Below are 19,960 nucleotides of genomic sequence, written 5' to 3' on the forward strand. Positions count from 1 at the left end.
AGTATATTTGTTTATAAAATTCTTCTACAAATTTGGAAATGTTTGTGGGATCTTCAGAAATATGGCCATTTATTTTAAGTTTATGTAAGCTATTTACAGTGATATTTCTTTTTTCTAAACTATGAAAATATTTTGTATTCCTTTTACCATATTCTAACCATTTACGTCTACAACAAATAAAGGCACCTTGTGCTAAATTTTGATAGATATTGTCCAATTCCGATTGCAACTCAGTTAATTTATTAAGATCATTTTGAGTTTGATTGCTATTGTCATAAATAGAAATGATTTCCTTAAGAATTTTATCTTGTCTCAGTCTTTTTTCTTTCGATAAATCCTTTCCCCTTTTGACTGCCATAATACGGATTTGAAATTTAGTATATTCCCAATGTTTTCCATATATTCTTTCTTCTTTAGCCTTCATCCAATTTTCATTAATAATTTTAATGACTTCTTCTCTGAAGAATTTATCCCTCAAAAGCGTGCTGTTTAACTTCCAATAGTTTGGATTATACCTATTTGAATGGTTGTATGAACTCGAACCTGTACTACGTCATATGTCGCATGATAACGTCAACATGGCGAATGCTGTCCATACTTAACGCGAACGTACGTACTGTCTTAGTGCACGTTAAGTAGGTACCCAGTGAAATTCAGTACCTACACAGTAGCGATTTCGTATTCAGCCTTGGACTAATTAGCCAACCACACCCCCTACTGGTAAGCATTGCCTGGCTACATAATGAAGCAAAATCCTGCATTTGGACCTTGCATAATATGTGTTAATGATGTCTTCGAAGTTTAATGCTGTTGTTATGTCTACTGGAAACTTAATTTGACGTTCTGTTGTTGTTGTTCTGATCCGTAAAACATGAGGTCTTGGTCTTATATTTTTGCTCTTCGTTTTTGTAAATTTGTTGGTTGCCTGTAAAAGCTATACTAACCCTTCCTCATTACCCTACATTTTTTAAGTGCATACCAGATATGTCATAAAATATAAATTAAGTTTTAATATTAATAATTTTTTTTAATAAACATAATCACAATTAGATTTAAAATGTTGTAACTTATTAATTGTATAGCCTTTGTCTATGAAAAAATAAAAAAATAATAACAACTTAATTTTTTGCACACAGCATTCAATTACGTTTTCCACAGCTGGATTTAGAGCTGGACAGGGAAAATTTTTTACAGCAATTAGAACCAATCAATAATCACTAATTCCGCAGACCTTATTACACATGCTCCTCCCATGGTTTAAAGTTAATTGTCATTTTTAAAATAATATTTCTATTTGAAAGTGACCCAGTCAACATGTGCGATCACACGAGATCACAATGAATTCATACCATTCTCATAGTGTGATAATTCACAGTGTGAGCTATATGTGAGCTCATTGTGATTTCAAAATGTTGAGCAGGTTAAAAGGAGGCAATACAACACAAGGGGGGGGGGGGGCATTCTACTTCCTATATCTCACTAAGACAATGTGGACACTAGATGATCACAGTGACGTCATACCACTCTCATACTGTGATAATCACAGGTTGAGCTATATGTGAGCTAATTGTGAATTCAGAATGTTGACTTCATGGTATGAGGGCACAATAAGTGTGCCACGGATTGTAAGTAAAAGTGACCAGGATTCACAGATTTGATTTGTCCAGGCATTGTGGTCTAGTGGTTAGAGAGTCAGACTTGTGTGTAACCTAGAGGTTGGTGGTTCGATTCCCACAGCTGGCAGGAAGTGATTGATTGTTGGGATGTTGCAGTGATAGTTGCCATGTGCATTTGTGTGTGTTCCTGACTTGCAGTAAATGGCTCCACTACTCAGTGGAGGGGTTAATGCAAAGACAATCATGTCTCTTTCACTTTTTATTGTCCATATATTATTTGCAATTAAATGCTGACGTCTCTGCGACATGTTTCCGATTAGCAAACGCTAGAATATTAGTTCTCTTACCATGTGCTTTATGGGTAGTATGAGCTCACAATGAATTTAAGGTAAGTGGTTGCAATCAATTTATTTAAGCTACATTTAAACAAAAAAGATTAGTAAAGTAAAATAAAATATAAAACTTTTGTTTAAATGTAGCTTAAATGAATTGATTGCAACAACTTACCTTAAAATATTGATTAAATTCAATGAATCACTTTTTCAGTGTGTGCAGTGACCTCAATATATGGTTACAATATTAGCTCACATTGTGACAACATTTTGAGGATCTTGTAAACTCATGGTGACTTCATTGATAGATCAAAGTGTTGACTGGGAATACAAGTTGTGTTTTTTTACAAGAAACACAGTAATGAAAATAATGAAGCTGATAGAGGGTTGTGGTGGAATGGTGATTATGTTTTGAGTCATGGTACCTATTTTTCTGCAGGTGTAGCATTACTACTTTCACCCCATTGTAGAGTTAATATTTGATCTAAAAGTGAAGTAGCGAAAGGACGTTTACATGCAGAGAGATTAGATTTTTTTCCAAAAATTTGTGATATCTTCTTATATCAAACTCAATTTCAATGGATGGAAAAAATAATTTGAAGCTATTTGCAAAATCTAGTAAATTATAAAAAGTTAATGATTTTCTACTAATTACAGGACTATTAGCCATTCACACCAGTTTCCCATCCTGTAAAATATTTAACTTTTAAGTAACTTGAACAAAGTTTTTTTAGTATGAAGAGTAAATGTATTACTTTGTGTTTAATCCTACGATTAATGCTCAACGTGTTGCTAACAATGATTATTTTTTTGACTTGAATTAAGTGTTTGAAAGTTATGTTGTTAATATCATTAAAAATAATATTATATTAATAGTATTATAAATAAAATATATTTTAGTGTTTGCTTGCTTTATATGGCATGTTGTTATTGTCTGTGTTAGTTATCTAGTGTATTTAGAGTTGTCTTTTTAATGATTATTGTTTGTTGACTGTCACCATAATTGAGGTTTGTGTGTTTAGTGTTGAGGTCTAAGTGCATTCAAGGCACACTGTTTGAGTGGTACTTGATCAGTGTTTTGGGTCTTTGCTCATAGAGTGTATGTACAATGGTTAAATCTTTAACTTTTTGTTTTAAAAACTTTAAATTCATCTACTACTTACCTGTTCAACTGTATATTTACTCACCATTTGTGAAATAAACCCCCACTGTTGAGTTTTAACATGTTATCCGGTGTGATCATTACATCCTATTTCCAGAACAATATAACATGAAACTTTACAATTCTTAAAAACTGTGTCTGTACTGTCACTAGAGGGCAGCATGATCATAGTTTTATTTTGTTTTAAACATATTTTCAATTCCAACCTTGAGACATGATTGTGATTATGTGTCAGCGTTTACTGATTGTGATGGGGTTCAGATATTATCCACAAGGGGACGACACTGACTTTATTTGAAATACATATTTTCTTCATTCTTTTCAACGCCTGCAAGAAAGTTCAACCAACCTGTACAAGGTTCAAACAACCTGAAACCACTACAAACTCATCATAACTGGTTAGGCACATTCTGTGACGAAAACAGACAAACCAAGAAGAACAGAGATACAGAAAGAAAGATAGAAAATGAAATGCCGTAAAACACTACATCTGAAGTCTGCGTATGATCCAAGGTGGTAAAAAAACAAGTTAAGAAGTAAAAGGAAAGAGACAAACAGATGATGGTGAGTGATGTCATAGAGAACTTTACAACACACTTCCACTTTAGTTTTGCTGTTCCCCACACACACGTTTGTACATATGTTTGACACACAATGTGTACAGTTCTCTTTAAGACCAATAGTTTTTACACGCTCTATCAGATTAAAGACATTTAATTATGGACAACTGTTTCTTACAGTTCCTCTCTAACCTGGTCGCTTGTCTTGTTTTGCTGTCGCTTCAAGTCAGTGGAAACTCAAATGGTGAGTAGTAACTTTATTAAGTAGTCAGTGCAATTTTTTTGTTAAATGTAATTTCTTAGGCAGCATTGTGTTTGTGTAGGTAATGTATTTAGCAAACAATGTTGTTATTAAATTCAATATGTCAAAGAATTGTAGCTTTCTTTACGTCCAGATTCACTGTTGGGTTTAATGGGCAGTGGGTCAGCTTTATACTGTAACACCAGGGACAGAGTGTGTGGCAAGTATCAAGTACAGAACCAAAAATATAAATCTACAACAGTTTCTCCTAAATACTGGGTGCTGAAAAAAAAGAAAAATAATTAAAACATTATATATATAATTATATATTTATTTATACTGTCACATTATTATGTGAAACATGTGGGAGAATTTTATATTTACTTTATATCTAGCGAACTGACATAATGATACTTTTGTCTTTTCTCTATTTATGTACATTTTCCCTGTTTTTTCTCCACTCGTTTAGAGTCAGAGCTCGTATGCATTACATCTATCAAAGTCCCAAGAAACAAGTTGGTTGAAGCTCTTGTTATGACAGAGTTTAAGATAAACTGTACAGTAAATGTACTGAAATGTCAGGGAATCCCAAAGATCTCATGGTGCAAACTCTATGGAGAAGACTGTAAAGCCTCAAATCAATCAAACTACAAAGAAACTGTAGACTGGAAGAATTTCACATATGGAACTGCATTCCTGACTTTTTTGAACATCTCAATGGAGGATGCAGGGTTATACAGATGTAAAAGCCAGAACTCTGTAAGTCATTCTATTAATGTCACTGTGACAGGTAAGTAACATTCATTTTCTAATTCAAATGTAGGATGTAAATATTTTGACATTTGGTGGAATTGCAATGTTTGGATTTGTTTTTGCACTACTTGTTTGAACATGTTTGTTATATTCTTAGCAGATATGGTGGATTCAGATTCAGGCAATCAAAACAACACAAGTAAGTAACAAGTAAGCGCATAACATGTATTTTTAACTTTATGTTGTGATTAGTTTATGGTAGGTTTGTTAAGTTGAGAAATACCTTGAAGTGTAATAATAACGATTACAACGGTTCTTAAAAAATATTTTTCATGTTTATAAGTATTGGATAATACGAAGGGAGAAGGTTCGCATTCGCTATTGCCATATGTGTACATCTGCGGAGGAGTCATAGGGCTGGTGGTCATAGTGATAGCTGTATCATTATTTATCATCAAATGCCAAGGTAAGTAGTTTGGGGGTTGAAACTAAACATCATAGTTTGGTTTAGATGCAACTATGTGGTTTTTAATGTTTTTAACTTTTTTCCATAGGGAAAGGATCAACAAGAAATGTGATGACAAATACAAATCAGGTATCTTTTGTTTGATATGTGGAAATGTTAACTGTGTCTGATGAAAATGAGAACTTTGTAAATGTTTGGTTTTCACTTCCACAGTGCATAGAAACACAAAGAAGGGATCTGATTACTACTTCTCATCCTCATCACAACACTCACCCTCCTTCAGCCCGACTGACCACTGCTGTATCATATGCCAATGACACACCTGTCAGAGCCGGATCTCACAGTGACCGTACATCAGCTGGAAGAGTCTCAGCCAATACGATCGAATCAAAAGGTTGCCGTAAAAATGTCAGAACCCAAGAAGAAGAAGATAATCCTCTAGTGTATGCTTCTTTGAATCACCAGGCTATGTCAAGAGGGCCAAAACGATCAGTACAGCAAGAAACCGAGCCTTCAGAATATGCTGCAATCCGATTCCGGTGATTCGGTACGTTTTCAGTTTACAGGAATCACTATAAAGGACACTGTAGGAGGAACAAGTCTCTGAACTTTTGGACATCTCTGTTTCTTATGATAGTAGCTGGATGCTATTATCCCTTTGGTCTCAGAGCTTACATTGACATTTACAAAAGAAATAAAAAAATGATTATAAATACAATTTTGCAGATTTTGTAAGGTGTAACTCTTCAATAAGAGAACCATTTTTTTTTTCAAAAATGTATTGCAAAGCTTTAATGATTTGAGATCTTACAAAACATTATAAGGTTTTATATGAACATACAATTTTGTTTGGGTTTAAATGTAACATGTTCACACAAAGTACAAACTATGAAGCCCACAATAGCAAGATAACATTTCCTGTATGGGGGGAGAGACAGCAACTTACCAGATATGATGGTGGGATTATGTACCGCCCACGCTGAAGAGTAATACATACGACCTCCTACTCTTAAGTCTGGTTTCACAGACAAGTTTTAGCTAAAACCAGGACAGGACTAGTTAAATTAAGCATCTTAAACTGTTTAAGCATCTTTTACGAACATACCTTGGAAAACGATGTTAACGGATTGTATCTTAAAACAAATCAATGGCACTGGCATATTTTAAGATCTGTACGTGCAAGTTATTTTCAGTTGAGACAGCTTAACATGTGTTTTAGTCCAGGACTAGCCTTAAGCCTTGTCTGTGAAACCGGGCGTATATGTATTTAAGGTTGATAAGTAAGATACTCCTTTCATTGTACAGTGTACATGTGTAAGTTTATCCATTTTTTTATCACATCCCACCTGAATATTTATAATACAAATGTGTAGAGTAAATCAGTTTGTGGCTGGGAAAGAGTGTTGGTGTGTCTGGTGTCAGACTGATTTCACCTGAGAACTGTGACTAATTTCTTTAAAGGGAAGTTCCAAAAATTTTTTGAGTATATTATCACACTCTTTACTTTCATATGCACTGGTTTGAAAACTTGTACTACTGTAATTCCAAGTATTAGAAGAGCACTTTAATGTTATTCTTTCCACAAATCCCTGTTTCTCTAGCCAGAATAAAAAAAGAGGTATAAGAAAGACAGTACTGCTAGTGGCCTGGTGGTAAAAAAAAACATTGTATAGCAAAAATATGTGTTATTTTTTATGTTATTTGAAAATCATTCTTCTAAAAGTAAAAATAAAAAACATAAAAAATTAAACATATACTTTGACATATGATAAACAGAAAAGCAAGGTTCCTAAACAAAAAGGGGGGGGGGTCTATATCAACAGTAACAATCAGTGTTTGGTATGGCCACCAGTTGCTTTAAGTGCTTGTTAGCAGCTGGAATACATTATCAAAAATGTCTAAATTGTGCCATGTAAATACAATTATGCTGGCTATACACCAATATACTTTGGTATATATTAGTGTAAACCCAGAATATTTACTAACAATATACTTAACAGTATACTTACATACAATATACTTTATAATGACGATAAAATCTCATGCTTATTGCTTCTTGTATTGACACCAAAGGTTTCCCATTGAATGCAATGGGGCACCCTGCACATTAAGAAACTATGGGGTGACGGTGCCTTACAAATTGACATCAAGAGGCGTTGACCAAGCATTAATATGTGAAGCTGGGAGTGACAATGTTGACACTGCATGTCATTCTCATAGACCCCACCATTTATCAGTTATTTCTGTGAGAGTTACCCCACTTTTACACCAAGGGATGTGTAAGTTCTTGATCACGTTTGGAGGACACATGGTTATTAATATTTTTTATTACAATGTTATTATTATGTTTCACAGATACATATGTAATAATTGTTTATGGTTCATTGACAAATACTATTTAAACCCTTTCCAATAAAAAACTGTAAAAGTCACACACCAAACTATCAAATAGTTTTAGTCCACATCCATCCATTCATACAGCCATCCATTTATTCATTCACTGATTCATTCATCCAAACCAGCCATGTGAGGTCACATGTCAGTTCATCGCAGGGCAATCAGTCACACACACAGATACTTACACTCACACACCAAGGGCTAATACTGGGACAACATGCAAAATCCACATGGCTCCATAGCTTACCAAGACATAACCCAGGAAGAAAAAAATCATTAAAAAGTTTTGCTTCATTAATGTTTTGTATCATGTATAATTTTACAATAAATTAATTAGAAAACATTTATTTTACATGTTTGCATTTATGATTATTTTTTACCAAGAAGGCAGAGGTCTAACTTCTAAAAACAAATGAGGGAGGGTAATGGATGATGCCCCAGGTCACTAAAGACCAAAGGTATGCATTTAAAGGTTAAAATACAATCTCCTGCCAAAGGTACATTTTACAGATTTTAAAAGTACAAAATTACACACCGACTTACATGTCTTTCTCAGTTCTGCTCAATGTCTCGGTTCCCTAGAGAAGGTCTTTATACCGAAAGTGTATTTGAGTTCATTACTGTTTTAATATACAGTATTTTATTAGAGAGTATAGTGTAGAATGACAGGAATACAGTGTTCAGTAGACTTGAACCTTTATCACTGTAAGCTCTTTCCCCTTATAGGTGCTGTATAAGCATGTGCTCTGATCTTACAATGTGTTCTTTTAAATGGGAAAAATGTGGTCGAAATGTATAAACTAAAATAAATTACATTTTGGACAATCATTTAGAGAATTTGGTAGGCTATACGGGATGTTAGTGAACAACACCAGTAGGCCTACTGTTAGCCAGGTGATATAACAGTAAATGCGGTAATGCTTTTTTGTTCATTATTTCCTTTATGAGTGGGTGGATGAAAACACACAATGTGAATACCTCTGGTGCAAAAACATGTTGTTTTTGTTTAGTAAACAATGCAAACAAAAACAGTATCATCCGATTGAGAATGTCACACAGTATTAACAAAGAGACATTTACTTTATTATTTCAGCCAGATTGGTATGCCCAAACATTCTATTAAATTAATAGGACGTTATCAGATTTTAATGATAAAACACTACTTTACCCGTCTATGTTTTTATATCTAAAGTCTCCCTGTACATTATTGAAAGTTGTACATTTTACCTTCATCTTCATTACAGTATCAGATCAGCAGAAAGAACGCAGCATATTAAGGCAACTACACTCTAAAAATGGCTGGGTTATTTCCGACCCATAATGGGCAAATACTGGACAGAACACGTGCTGGGCCATGTTAACCCAACTGCTGGGTTATTATACCCCATGGTTGCAAAACAACAACTCGTTTTTAACCCAGCACGGGATCATTTTTAACCCAGCATGTGTTCCGTCCAACACCCACACACCAGGTCAAAAATAACCCAGCCACTCCCAGAGTGCATGCTCATTCTGATATCTAAATAAATAACAATGCTTTAAGTACTGTATGTGCATGTAATAATAAAATGTTATGGTATTGTGTTAAGTATTGTTTTTGTTCATATAGTAAAATGCGTTAACGATGTTAATTGCATGTATTATGAAACCGTTAAAGGAACTGTATGTAAGAAATTGATATCAATGAATCATAAAATGGCCCTGATATGTCACTAGACAATAAGAAATCATTTTCATGTTAAATACTTATTTCACTGACAACAGTGGTCCGGCCAGGATATTGTCATTTAAAAAGTAGAGTTGCAGCCCTCAACTGATGTTTATGTTGTCATGTTGTGTATTGGCCGCCACTTGTGTGATTGCAGTACCAGTTTTAGCCACAGGTTTTGTGATTGCAGTACCAGTTTTGGCCACAATCCTACATACTGTTCCTTTAAGATAACGTTTAAAACCGTGGCAAAAACTAACATTTGATTCAGGGAAAGATCAGTGGTTTAAACCCATGACTTCTTGAACTGCTAATCCAATGCTCTACTACTAAACTATACAGGAGCACAAGCTTAAAGCTATGGCGCGCTTCTCTCTTGTGGGAAATGAAGAAGCACTATGCAGTATATAACATTTTACTTTAATCCAAACATCAAAACAACATAACTTAAAGTCAAAACAATCTTGTGACAAATGTGTTTTCCTCTAATAAACTGTTTGAATTTAGACATCAGAAAAGCTAAGCAAAGCTAGCAATAGCTGGTTATTACCCTTGTTACAGCTGATGCCTTATTATGTGCTGTGCTTACAGGAACTATTAGAAAATACAAGCTTGGTTCCTATCATTTTAGGAATATGACTCACGTACAGTAGCTAGATACATAAAAATCTTGTAAATATACAGTCTATAATAAATAAAGTAGCCTATTTAGTATTGGTGATTAAATGTTTGTTTTTATATAGTAGTACTGAATAACAGTTAAGTTAGAAAACTTGTCATCGTTTGGTTCAGTTGAACATCTGAAGACAGCAGCATTTTCTGTATTTCAGAAAAAGAAAGGAAGGAAGAAAAGGATGGAATAAAAAAGAGTTAGTAAACGTTTTCTGGATATTTCACTGGAGAATTAAACAAAATCTTTGACATTAAAAACTTCAACTGTTAATCTAAATTATTTAATTGATAGGTATCTATAGCTGAATGATTTGACCTGGTTTAAAATTACACAGCAAAAGCCCATGCAGAGTTTAGTGTAACCCCTCAACATATCAGCAACTAACAGTCATAAAGTCGTACAAAGAGTATCTAGGCCTAATTTTTAGGAAATGGAACCAAAACTTTTCTCCAAAGCGGTTTACGTAATACACTCCAAAGTTGAGTTTTGAGACTCATGAGATTTCATCACTACTGAAACAACTTTGATTAAAATGAACAATGTAATGAAAATAAACTACTCTTGTAGAGATGGAGAAAAAATATTATACATTGGTAGGTATGTGTAACATGTGAGGCAGGCAGCGGATCCAAATGCAGTTTAAGATTTATTATCATAAAACAAGGAAACACACAAGAAACCATGAGCGGAAACATCCACATTAAATGAAACAAGAACCAACAAAGAACAAAAAACAGGCAGTGCAATAAATACATGAAGACAACCAATGATAGGGCAGAGACAATGAGTAACCATGGAAACAGATAGGCAGTGGGTGGAGTATGAATTATTGTCCATGGCAACAAACAAGGGGCAGGAGCAACACAAGGACAGGAGGAAAAGTACAGGACTCGTGACAGTATTTGGCATGATGGCATGTCCATAGTTCTAAGTAATGTTTTCTTGGCTAATTAATTAATTAATTAGATATTGATATACAAAATAGCTAAGGACTGGATAAAAGAAAGTATTAATGCCTTCAATGACAAAAGAATGGAGCAGCACTTTTTGTATTAGGTCCACCTCAGTGGCATGTGGTGGCTTCTCTTCCGGGGAGGCAGGAATGCAAAATATGTGTTTGGCGTGTTATGTGTGTGGCTCGTCATGTCAAAGCATGTGTTTGCTGCGCCATGTGAACCTGTGCATCGCACATCATGTCAAAATATGTGCATGCTGCAGATGCGTCGAAAGGGTTTATGATGAAGAGACACCCGCGTTCACAAGACACTCGCTTAACTTTAAACTCGAATTACACATTAGATTGAGTAATTATCCAGCAAACACCAGCGTCTCTTTTCCTTGAATAATACACTTATTGCAAAGAATGGCTACCACATGGTGTAAATAGAATATATCTATATTTTCAATATATTGGTACTTTATATAGCATTTCACGAAAAAAGCGCTATTGTCACTTAGTGTAATTATAAAATCACTATTTGCACTTGGAGTAAATAAATAGTATCTAACCCTAAGTGTACAGTATTTAGCCACTGCCACGAAATAATTCGTGGAAATTAATGAACCTAACTACCCTTTTTATTATGTACCATCAACTAGTAAATGTTGTATGTTTAGCAGGTTATTACAAATAATTACAAATCCTTACAAAAAACTGATGCTAACCTATAAACAAAAAAAGGAATATTTTGATAGCATATGGACAGATTTCGCCTCTGCACACAATCTGGGAGAGGTTTTAAAAAACCTAAACCCTAATAGCATGTGGCATGTAGCATGTGATGTCCCATCAGCTTTTTAAAAAAAGCATTACAAAACAGTGTTATGAAGCTATTTTCATCTGCTCAGTCACTTATTTTAAGGTTCGCCTTGTTTTGCACAATATTAACTTTGTGCTACCAAGTGAATGTCCTTGACTCGATAAAATCTGTTTATTAACTTGATAATTTATGGGATCTTTAACTGTCCCAAAACACACTCATCTTTAAACATGTCCTGTTGCTTATGGCAACTCAAAAGCCCTCAATCATGACATAAGTTGAGGTTGGGGGGCTTCTTGCAAAAGACAGGAAGTGGTAACTCCTTAGACTTCCTGTGGTTCTGTAGATAAACGTGGCTATGTAAAAACATACTTCACCCTTGGCTTAAGTTACTTAAGTTGCACTAGATATTTTTGCTACTTAACTCGTACATTTTGTCTGACAGTGCATGTGACCTTGGGAATATTGACTAAGGTCTGTGATATATCATAATGCTAGGTTTTTAGAAACCTTTAGAAATTCAGAGCACAAACCTAAGACCTTTATTCACACTTAAATGCACTGTAAGAAAAAATCTATTTGTGTCAGGCCCTCTTTAAGTTTTTGTTTTGTTTAAGTGTGTACATTGTGTGCACAATTATTAGGCAAGTTGTATTTTTGAGGATTACTTTTGTTATTGTAAAACTACAGTGCTCTTGGTCAATTCAAAATGTTAACAAACCCTTAAACCTAAACATTTAAGTAGTAAAAGTGAAGTTTTGTCTTTCTTAAGAGAATATTTATATGTACACTGTTATTAGGCAACTATTAGTGTGCAGAATTTTTAAGCAACTAAATGAAAAACATTTAGATTTTACCATCTCACTTGTTTTTTTTCAACTGTTATAGTAAAAGTAATAAACAAACTCTAAATTACAAATTTAACTAACCTAGTTAGTGTGTAATGTTGCTATAATAGCATAAATAATACCTGTAAATTGATAAAGCTCAAAGTTCACTGCCAGGCGATTTGTTTTCTTTAACAGAATTCACCTTTCAAAGCCTACAGTGAATGGCAGGTTTGGCATACAGCCCTCTATTTCCTGCTTTAATGACGTCACTAGAACAGTATTTTGACTAACCTCCGCCCACAGGGATACGTCAGTCGCCAGCTAAGCTAATGGCAAGCTAAGCTGCTATCGAATCACAACACACTAAACAAGCTACACAATCAGAACTCGATTCGTATTTCTATAGGAGGGACTTCATAGAACAAGGAAGACATCAGTACGTTTTGAGGACAGTGAAAACAGCACATAAGTAAATTATGTGTAAAAACACCGCGTTTTTTTTACACGTGAAACGTGAACATTATATTTTGCAGTGTAAATACAATCAAAGCTTCAAAAACACAGAAAGAACGGGAGCTTTAAATGTTCAGGTTTAAGGGTTTGTTAACATTTCAATTGACCCAGAGCACTGTAGTTGTACAATAACAAGAGTAATCCTTCAAAATGCAACTTGTCTAATAATTGTGCACACGGTGTACATGGGTGATTCTCACGAAACCATTGAAACACCACGGCACTAATGATTTTAGCTTTAAAATGTGTAATATATTAACATTAAAAAGCATCAGAATTAACACAATACTGTGTTCTACCTTGCACAATGTGTGATTTCAACATAAGAATTTATAATTGGAAATTTTATCTCATTTTCTGCTGAAATTCTCATTACCGCAATGTGTCCGGCTGTGTTTGAACATGCGTTATGTTGTAATTTAATCAAATTAACACAAAAATATTATGAAAAAAAAATAAATGGATGTTCCCTTTCAGTCGGTCACTACGACGTCACGTCGTGACCGACGAATTGGGAGCTCGCTTAGAGAGACCAATCTGCTTCGAATACTACTAAAACGCCAATGAACTTGGCATTGAGATATTTGCATAATGCTGGCGCCGCCCCGCCAGGTGCGTATATAAGGCGCACGTGCAAATAGGGAAATCAGCTTTTTTCGCTTCGAAAGCCGGCTTTATCTGACTGAGAAGCTACTATCTGCTCTTCTGGGAACGGTTGCTGAAGTTGATTGACAAGCAGTACTAACACAGCGGACGCTCGCAGTATTCCACTGCTCTGCATATTTTTTGTTTTGAGTTTAGTGTGTGCGTTGCCTTTCCCTGTGCGCATCATCAGCTGAGCACCTAAAGAGTGATTTCCCTAAAAGAGTGATACGTGAGAGCTCTGTGTCTTTTTAAAGACAGCCACTCTCTCGTATATTCGGAGATCAGCGTCCTTTTCAGGATTGCTGTTCGTCCGTGCGATCTTGGATGCGAGAGGTATAAGGGTTCCAGTTACGGTCACGAGCGCTGTCTTCATGCTTGGGCATCAAGCACTCTGAGGCTGCGCTCGTGGAGAGTTTTTGGTCTCTCTGTGAGAGCATAACCCTCTTGGATTGCGGAGACGACTGACGTTTCTACGGGAATGCTGTCCGCGTCTTTGCAGTGCTGACACCGCCATGGTGCGACTGTCAAGCGCTCGCATGACGCTCTTCGCATCACTACGCTGAGGAGGACGGAGGGCGCGTCCTCCACCTACCGGCCTTTCATCCTCAGCCGGTTGAGGTTCCGGTGGAGACGGCAGAGTCGTGTTCTACGATGTCTGCCGAATCCATTGGACCTCCTTCTGGTCCCGTTCACTTCTGCAGCATCAGAGGGGTGTCCAATTTTCCTCCGAAGTGGAGTCGTTCCGGAGATGGCGGCCGTGCCCGCTCGAGCGGCGGTAACGGTAGAGTTGGAGGGGTTAACCCCTCTCCGCCCGAACCGTACCGCCCACGTGATTGGTATTTTGGAGCTGCTCGGGCCTCTCGGTCCTCTGCTCCTGTGCCTTTCTTCCCGACGGCACGAAGAGCTGACGTGGTTTGCGGCCATCCGGCCGTTCAGCTTCAGCTTTCACCCCTCACCTCCCTCACCAATGGAGCTGCTAAGGGCAGGGACCCTTCAGTGGAGCGGGGGGTTGCGATGCAGCTGCGTTCCTGGAGGGACCACCCAACCCTTCCCTCCCGTGTTTGTAGATAGTCGTCCAGTTACGGGCGCTATCCGTCAGGCATGCGGAGAGGCGGCTTCAGCCCTGCACGCAATAACGTTGCTACGGGTTCACCAAGGATTTACGAGGGAGGCCGCGACCTTCAGTCGTGCGATGTTCACGACAGTGGTTCAAGATCGCCACCTTTGGCTGTGTCTGGCTGACGGACGCAGGCGAGAACAACTTCTTGAATGCTCCTGTCTCACAGACCGGCCTCTTCGGCGAGGCCGTGGAGTCGTACAGCTCCGCTGCGCAGACTGAGGCGATCTCTGTGGTCACGCCCCGGCGAAGGAGAGCTGCCCTTGGTAAAAACCACCACGCCGGTTCCTCAGTCTGCCTCTCGCCGTCGGCGTCCTGCGGCGACCACCTCCGTTCCCCTCTTCGGACCCCATCTCGGCAGCGCGGGGGAACCGGTCGTCAGCAGCTCGCCCCGCCCGCTTAGCCGCTTCCCGTGAGATCGGGAGTTTAAGTGGCCAGTAAGCGGGCGACCTGGATTGGCAGAGGATCACTCTTCAGGAGACGGTGATTCGCTCCTTCCCCCGATAGAGGGTCGGGTGGAAAATTCTTGGTTTGCATATGTTCCACCGGCTGTTAGCCGGTGCCCACTAACCACACACAGAGTGCATTCCTCTTCCCTCTCCAGGTCTCCAGAGGATCGAGAGAGCCGTGAGCGGGCACACACCAGCTCACCCTACCTCTCCTCTATCGCCAGCGGGTGTTCTGAGGAGTCCGAGCCCTCCACTCAGGAGACCGGACCACCAGCAAACCCGTCGGAGTCTGCGTCCTCAGCTGAGGAGACCGGACGACCGTTTCCCTCAGCGGGCTCAGGTCAGTGTCACACACACACATACTGTAGATGCTTATGCTGTCACGGCAGACGCACCGGCAGTCCCGCCTGTCCCGCCTCGCTGCCCCGCCGCGGGTACACCGGTAGTGTCGTTAATTCTCCTCGTACGGTGCTTGGGTGCTTGGCTTCAGTTCCCAGCCCGTTTCGTTGGGTTTTACGCACGATCCGCCTCGGTTACGAAATACAATTACCGGCACAACCCCGAAATTCTCGGGCTTTCGTTTCACTATAGTGAAAGTATCCGATGCACATGTACTGCGTGCATAAGTCGATGTCCTGCTGGCGAAGGATTATCGAGCCGGTCCCTCTTACCGAGATGATGATATGATGATAGGGTTTTTCCAGCCTTTATCTCATAGTACCCGAAATACGCGGTGGGTTACGATCGATTTGATTTACGCCCGGCTCTACGGAGGTGGTCTTTTTTGGATGATAACGCCGAGGCTCGTATTTCAATATTCAGATCGGTTGCAGCTTTAGACCTGTAAGACGTGTACTTTTGTGTCCATCTCCCCTCGCCTTAGACCGTTTTTTCGCTCTGCGTCGTGGGGTGGGCATATTAATATTAAGTACACCATTCGAGCTGTCTCTCTCTCTCCGTGTCTCCATGAAAGTGTTAGTCACGGCATTAAAATATCAGAGAGAGAGCGTTGTTCGCATTCTGCTTTATTTACGTTGACTTATAATAGCCCGTTCTTGGCAGACGTGCGCGAACACAGAGAGTTAATGCTTCGGCATCTCGCACGTTTAAGTCATCAGGTCGACTGGGAAAGAGCAACTTTGCCCCGTGCAGAGGATCCTTTTTCTCAGTATGGAATTAGACTCGATCAACTAATTGGCGTGTTTTACAAGAGCGCGCAACTAGTCAGTTCTGACTTGCCTCGGTTTAATTCGAGGGAAGTACGCGGTCCCTCTGATACAATTTCAGAAGCTCCTGGACATATGACAGCATGCTGCAGCCGTGACACTGTTCGAGCTGCGTCATATGAGACCGCTTCAGCGTTGGCTTTACGATCGAGTCTCGAGGAGAGCGTGGCGCATCGGCATACATTGTGTAAACACTACACCTGCGTGTCATTTAAATTTCCCCGTAGTAGACCCAGCATTTCTGATAGCAAGATATGCCTCTGAGGGGTCTCCTGGCATTCTGTAGCATGCGATGCCCTAAGCACGGGATGTTCAGCCACGTATGACGGGCCTGCAGTCTGGGGTGTGCATAGCACCCCAACTGCCGTGAGCGGTGCGCTGTATATCTGGGACTTGTACGCTCCGCTATGGAGATGCGAGGGAAGGATGTATTTGTCGACACCGATAACTTTGCGACTGTTGCGTTATTTACCGTTAAGGCGGTTTTTGCGCTCTCGTCACCTGTCGCATCTCGCTCGTCATCTCCTCCTTTGGAGTCAGAAGCATCTGAGGTCCCTTCGTGCCATTTACATCCCGGGATCGCTCAATACAGCGGTACGCGCTTCCGAGCTGCGCCCCCGGCGAATGGCGACTCCACCCCCAGACGGTCCAGCTAATTTGGAAGAAGTTCGGTTGTGTGTAGATAGATCTGTTTGCGTCGCCGGACGATACCCACTGTCGCCTATTTTATTCACTAACCGAGGGCAGCCTCGGCGTGGATGCGTTGGCACACAGCTGACCGCGGGGGGTGCGTAAATACGCATTCCTTCCAGTGAGCTTTATTGCGCAGACACTGTGCAAAGTCAGGCAGGACGAGGAGAGCCTTTTATTAATCGTCCGTACTGGACGGCCAAGAATTGGTTTCATAGTTAATGCTCCTCGCGACAGCCCTCCCTGGCGGATTCCCCTGAGGAAGGACTTTCTTTCTTAGGAAGGGGCACATTTGGCACTCGCGCCCCGACCTGTGGATATCCATGTACGGTCGTTGAGCGCGCGCAAGGTTTAGGTGATTTATCGCAAGCGGTATCTAACACCATCGACGCGGTCGAGCACCGTCCACAGGACGGGCTTACGCGCTTAATGAAACCTTTTCGTCACCCGGTGCTCTTCGCAACGCGAGGACCCAGAGAATGCCCTTTAACATTATGCTTTTATATCTTTAACATGGGTTAGATGGTAGGCTGTCCCTCCGCCATTAAAATTGATATCGCCGCTATTTCTGCTCATCACTCACTTATCTACGGCAGATCAGTTGGCCAGCATGATTTAATTATTACATTTTAAAGAGGCGCTCGCAGGCTAAACCCCTCGCGCCCTCCCTCTTTTTTCCTGAGACCTGTCCATGGTGCTGAAGCCTTCAGGTCTCCGATTTAGCCTTTGCAGTTTGCGAGTCTGAAGTTTTTATCAATGAAAACTCTGACCCTGCTAGCATTGGCCTCCATGAAGAGAGTAGGAGATTTACATGCATTCTCTGTTGACGATTCGTGCCTTTAGTTTGGTCCTGCTGTCTCACTGAAGACCCAGACCAGGCTACGTGCCCAAAGTTCCCACCACTCCCTTCAGAGATAAGGTGGTGAGCTTGCAAGCGTTGCCTTTGGAGCAGGCAAACCCAACCGAGGCTTTGTTGTGCCCCGTACGCGCACTGCGATTCTACGTGGTCCGCACGCAAAGCTTCAGGACCTCAGACCAGCTCTTTGTTTGTTATGGTGGCCAGCAGAAAGGGAAAGCTGTCACTAAGCAGAGGATGTCTCATTGGATAGTTGATACTATCGCCCTGGTTTATAATTTGCAGGGCATTCCTTGCCCCTTAATTTGAGAGCGCACTCCACTCGGAGTGTTGCCTCATCTTGGGCATTAGCTCGTGGTTCCTCGCTAACAGACATCTGTAGAGCTGCTGGTTGGGCGACACCTAATACGTTCATTAGATTCTACAATGTTCGTATCGAGCCTGTATCCTCTCGTGTTCTGTCCTCACCAGGGAGGACACGGAGAGCAGACTCGCAAGTCGGCTTGCAGCCTCCGACTGAGGCTCCAAATTGAGTTTCAGTATGGAAGGCTAACAGAGCAAAAATGCGTAATGGTTTGATTTGCTCTCTCCACTGCCTTGACAGCCTTTGTTGCGGAGCATTGGCTGTCAGCCTTTCACTAGCTGTATTCTTACGAACCTACGTGTTTGGCCAGGGCCCCACATTGTGTCCCAACGGGTTCCTTTGTGAGTATTATTCCGTGGGGTTAATCCTACCAGCCCACGTTTCCCTTAGCAGAGCACTGCTTTGCTTACACAGCCACGGCTGTCATTTACCTCAACTACGGTTGACTTTCGCCCACCAATAGCCCTTTACGGGGCAGTGGCTTCCGCAGCGTCCCTATACCGCTCAGATAGGGCGCTTCCCAGTCGCTGGCACTACTGTGGGTTAAAGGAACATCTAGTGCCCGGCCTTCTGCCTTAAAACCTAATTCTCCTATCCTTAAGTGGAACCGGAGGGCTTTATGCAGACACTGGAAGAGGTCAGCCCCTAGTGGCGTTTTAGTAGGGTTTCCCAATTCGTCGGTCACGACGTGACGTCGTAGTGACCGACTGAAAGGGAACGTCTCGGTTACGGATGTAACCCTCGTTCCCTGAAGGAGGGAACGGAGACGTCACGTCCCGTCGCCACAGGTGCTGCCACCTGCTGTTTAGGCCGGTCACCTTCCGGCTTTCTCAGCGAACAGAAGCTGATTTCCCTATTTGCACGTGCGCCTTATATACGCACCTGGCGGGGCGGCGCCAGCATTATGCAAATATCTCAATGCCAAGTTCATTGGCGTTTTAGTAGTATTCGAAGCAGATTGGTCTCTCTAAGCGAGCTCCCAATTCGTCGGTCACGACGTGACGTCTCCGTTCCCTCCTTCAGGGAACGAGGGTTACATCCGTAACCGAGACGTTTTGCTAGACTACTTTAGATGACAGAAAAAATATTTACTGAATATTCATGTATAATAATAATGAAGAAAAATTAGGAAAATGATGTGTCCATGCCTGATGTTCTCATCCTCCGCAACACTTTTTGAGAACAGTTTAAGCACACATACAGAATTTTAATAAAGTTTGATTTTGAGTGACCAAGCACATGGACCAGTTACTTCAAGATGGCTACCAGGTAAGATCTTTTTTTACAGTTAATTTGAAATATTGTCTCGTCAGAATGCTTACACGACATTTTGATTATCATTACCGCAACAGATGCTTATTAAATGTTAATTTAATTAATAGAAGCATAATACTTTGATTTTAAATGCATGTGCAGAATCTCCAAATTATGTTCTTTCAGGTTTGTCATGTCATTTTGAAAATATGTCAGTGTTGATGTTTTCTGACTGTTGCGGTAATGAGATTTATTAGGACTCATTTTTTTAATTATGTTACAAAAAGTGTTAAATGACAAGTAAAAGTTTTTAAATTAATGTTCCCATTTACTCCAGACTTTGTTTTT

At 40.0% G+C, this 19,960-nt stretch overlaps 2 protein-coding genes across 4 annotated transcripts in view; one reads left to right on the forward strand and one right to left on the reverse strand.

The window, feature by feature from the left end:
• The first annotated feature begins 2,172 nt into the window (after positions 1-2,172).
• LOC129444454 (B- and T-lymphocyte attenuator) lies at positions 2,173-6,930 on the forward strand. Of its 3 annotated transcripts, XM_055205161.2 has the most exons (7): positions 2,173-3,674; positions 3,851-3,914; positions 4,381-4,701; positions 4,822-4,863; positions 5,008-5,130; positions 5,219-5,259; positions 5,344-6,930. In XM_055205161.2, the coding sequence occupies exons 1-7, from the start codon at positions 3,669-3,671 to the stop codon at positions 5,671-5,673; spliced, it is 927 nt and encodes a 308-aa protein (XP_055061136.2). In that variant the 5' UTR covers positions 2,173-3,668; the 3' UTR covers positions 5,674-6,930. The 3 variants fall into 3 exon arrangements, with proteins under 3 accessions (XP_055061136.2, XP_055061133.2, XP_055061134.2); XM_055205158.2 differs by lacking the exon at positions 2,173-3,674 and having other exon boundaries at positions 3,686-3,914; XM_055205159.2 differs by lacking the exon at positions 2,173-3,674 and having other exon boundaries at positions 3,686-3,914; positions 4,825-4,863.
• A 2,706-nt stretch (positions 6,931-9,636) lies between these two features.
• LOC129444463 (nectin-3) overlaps positions 9,637-19,960 on the reverse strand; it is an 88,117-nt gene continuing 77,793 nt past the window's right edge. The window contains exon 7 of the mRNA XM_073863126.1: positions 9,637-10,054. The gene's annotated coding sequence lies outside the window, so the exon portion shown is untranslated. The remainder of the gene's footprint in view (positions 10,055-19,960) is intronic.

This window comes from Misgurnus anguillicaudatus, chromosome 3, assembly GCF_027580225.2.
Source record: "Misgurnus anguillicaudatus chromosome 3, ASM2758022v2, whole genome shotgun sequence".
Classification (NCBI taxonomy): domain Eukaryota; kingdom Metazoa; phylum Chordata; class Actinopteri; order Cypriniformes; family Cobitidae; genus Misgurnus; species Misgurnus anguillicaudatus.

What these genes read in the sequence shown, in the direction of transcription:
- LOC129444454 (XM_055205158.2), top strand. Translation starts at nt 3,830, where the DNA reads ATGGACAACTGTTTCTTACAGTTCCTCTCTAACCTGGTCGCTTGTCTT. An exon ending in AGGCAATCAAAACAACACAA is followed by an intron (nt 4,864 to 5,007) that starts GTAAGTAACAAG and finishes CATGTTTATAAG; the next exon opens with TATTGGATAATACGAAGGGA. An exon ending in TGATGACAAATACAAATCAG is followed by an intron (nt 5,260 to 5,343) that starts GTATCTTTTGTT and finishes TCACTTCCACAG; the next exon opens with TGCATAGAAACACAAAGAAG.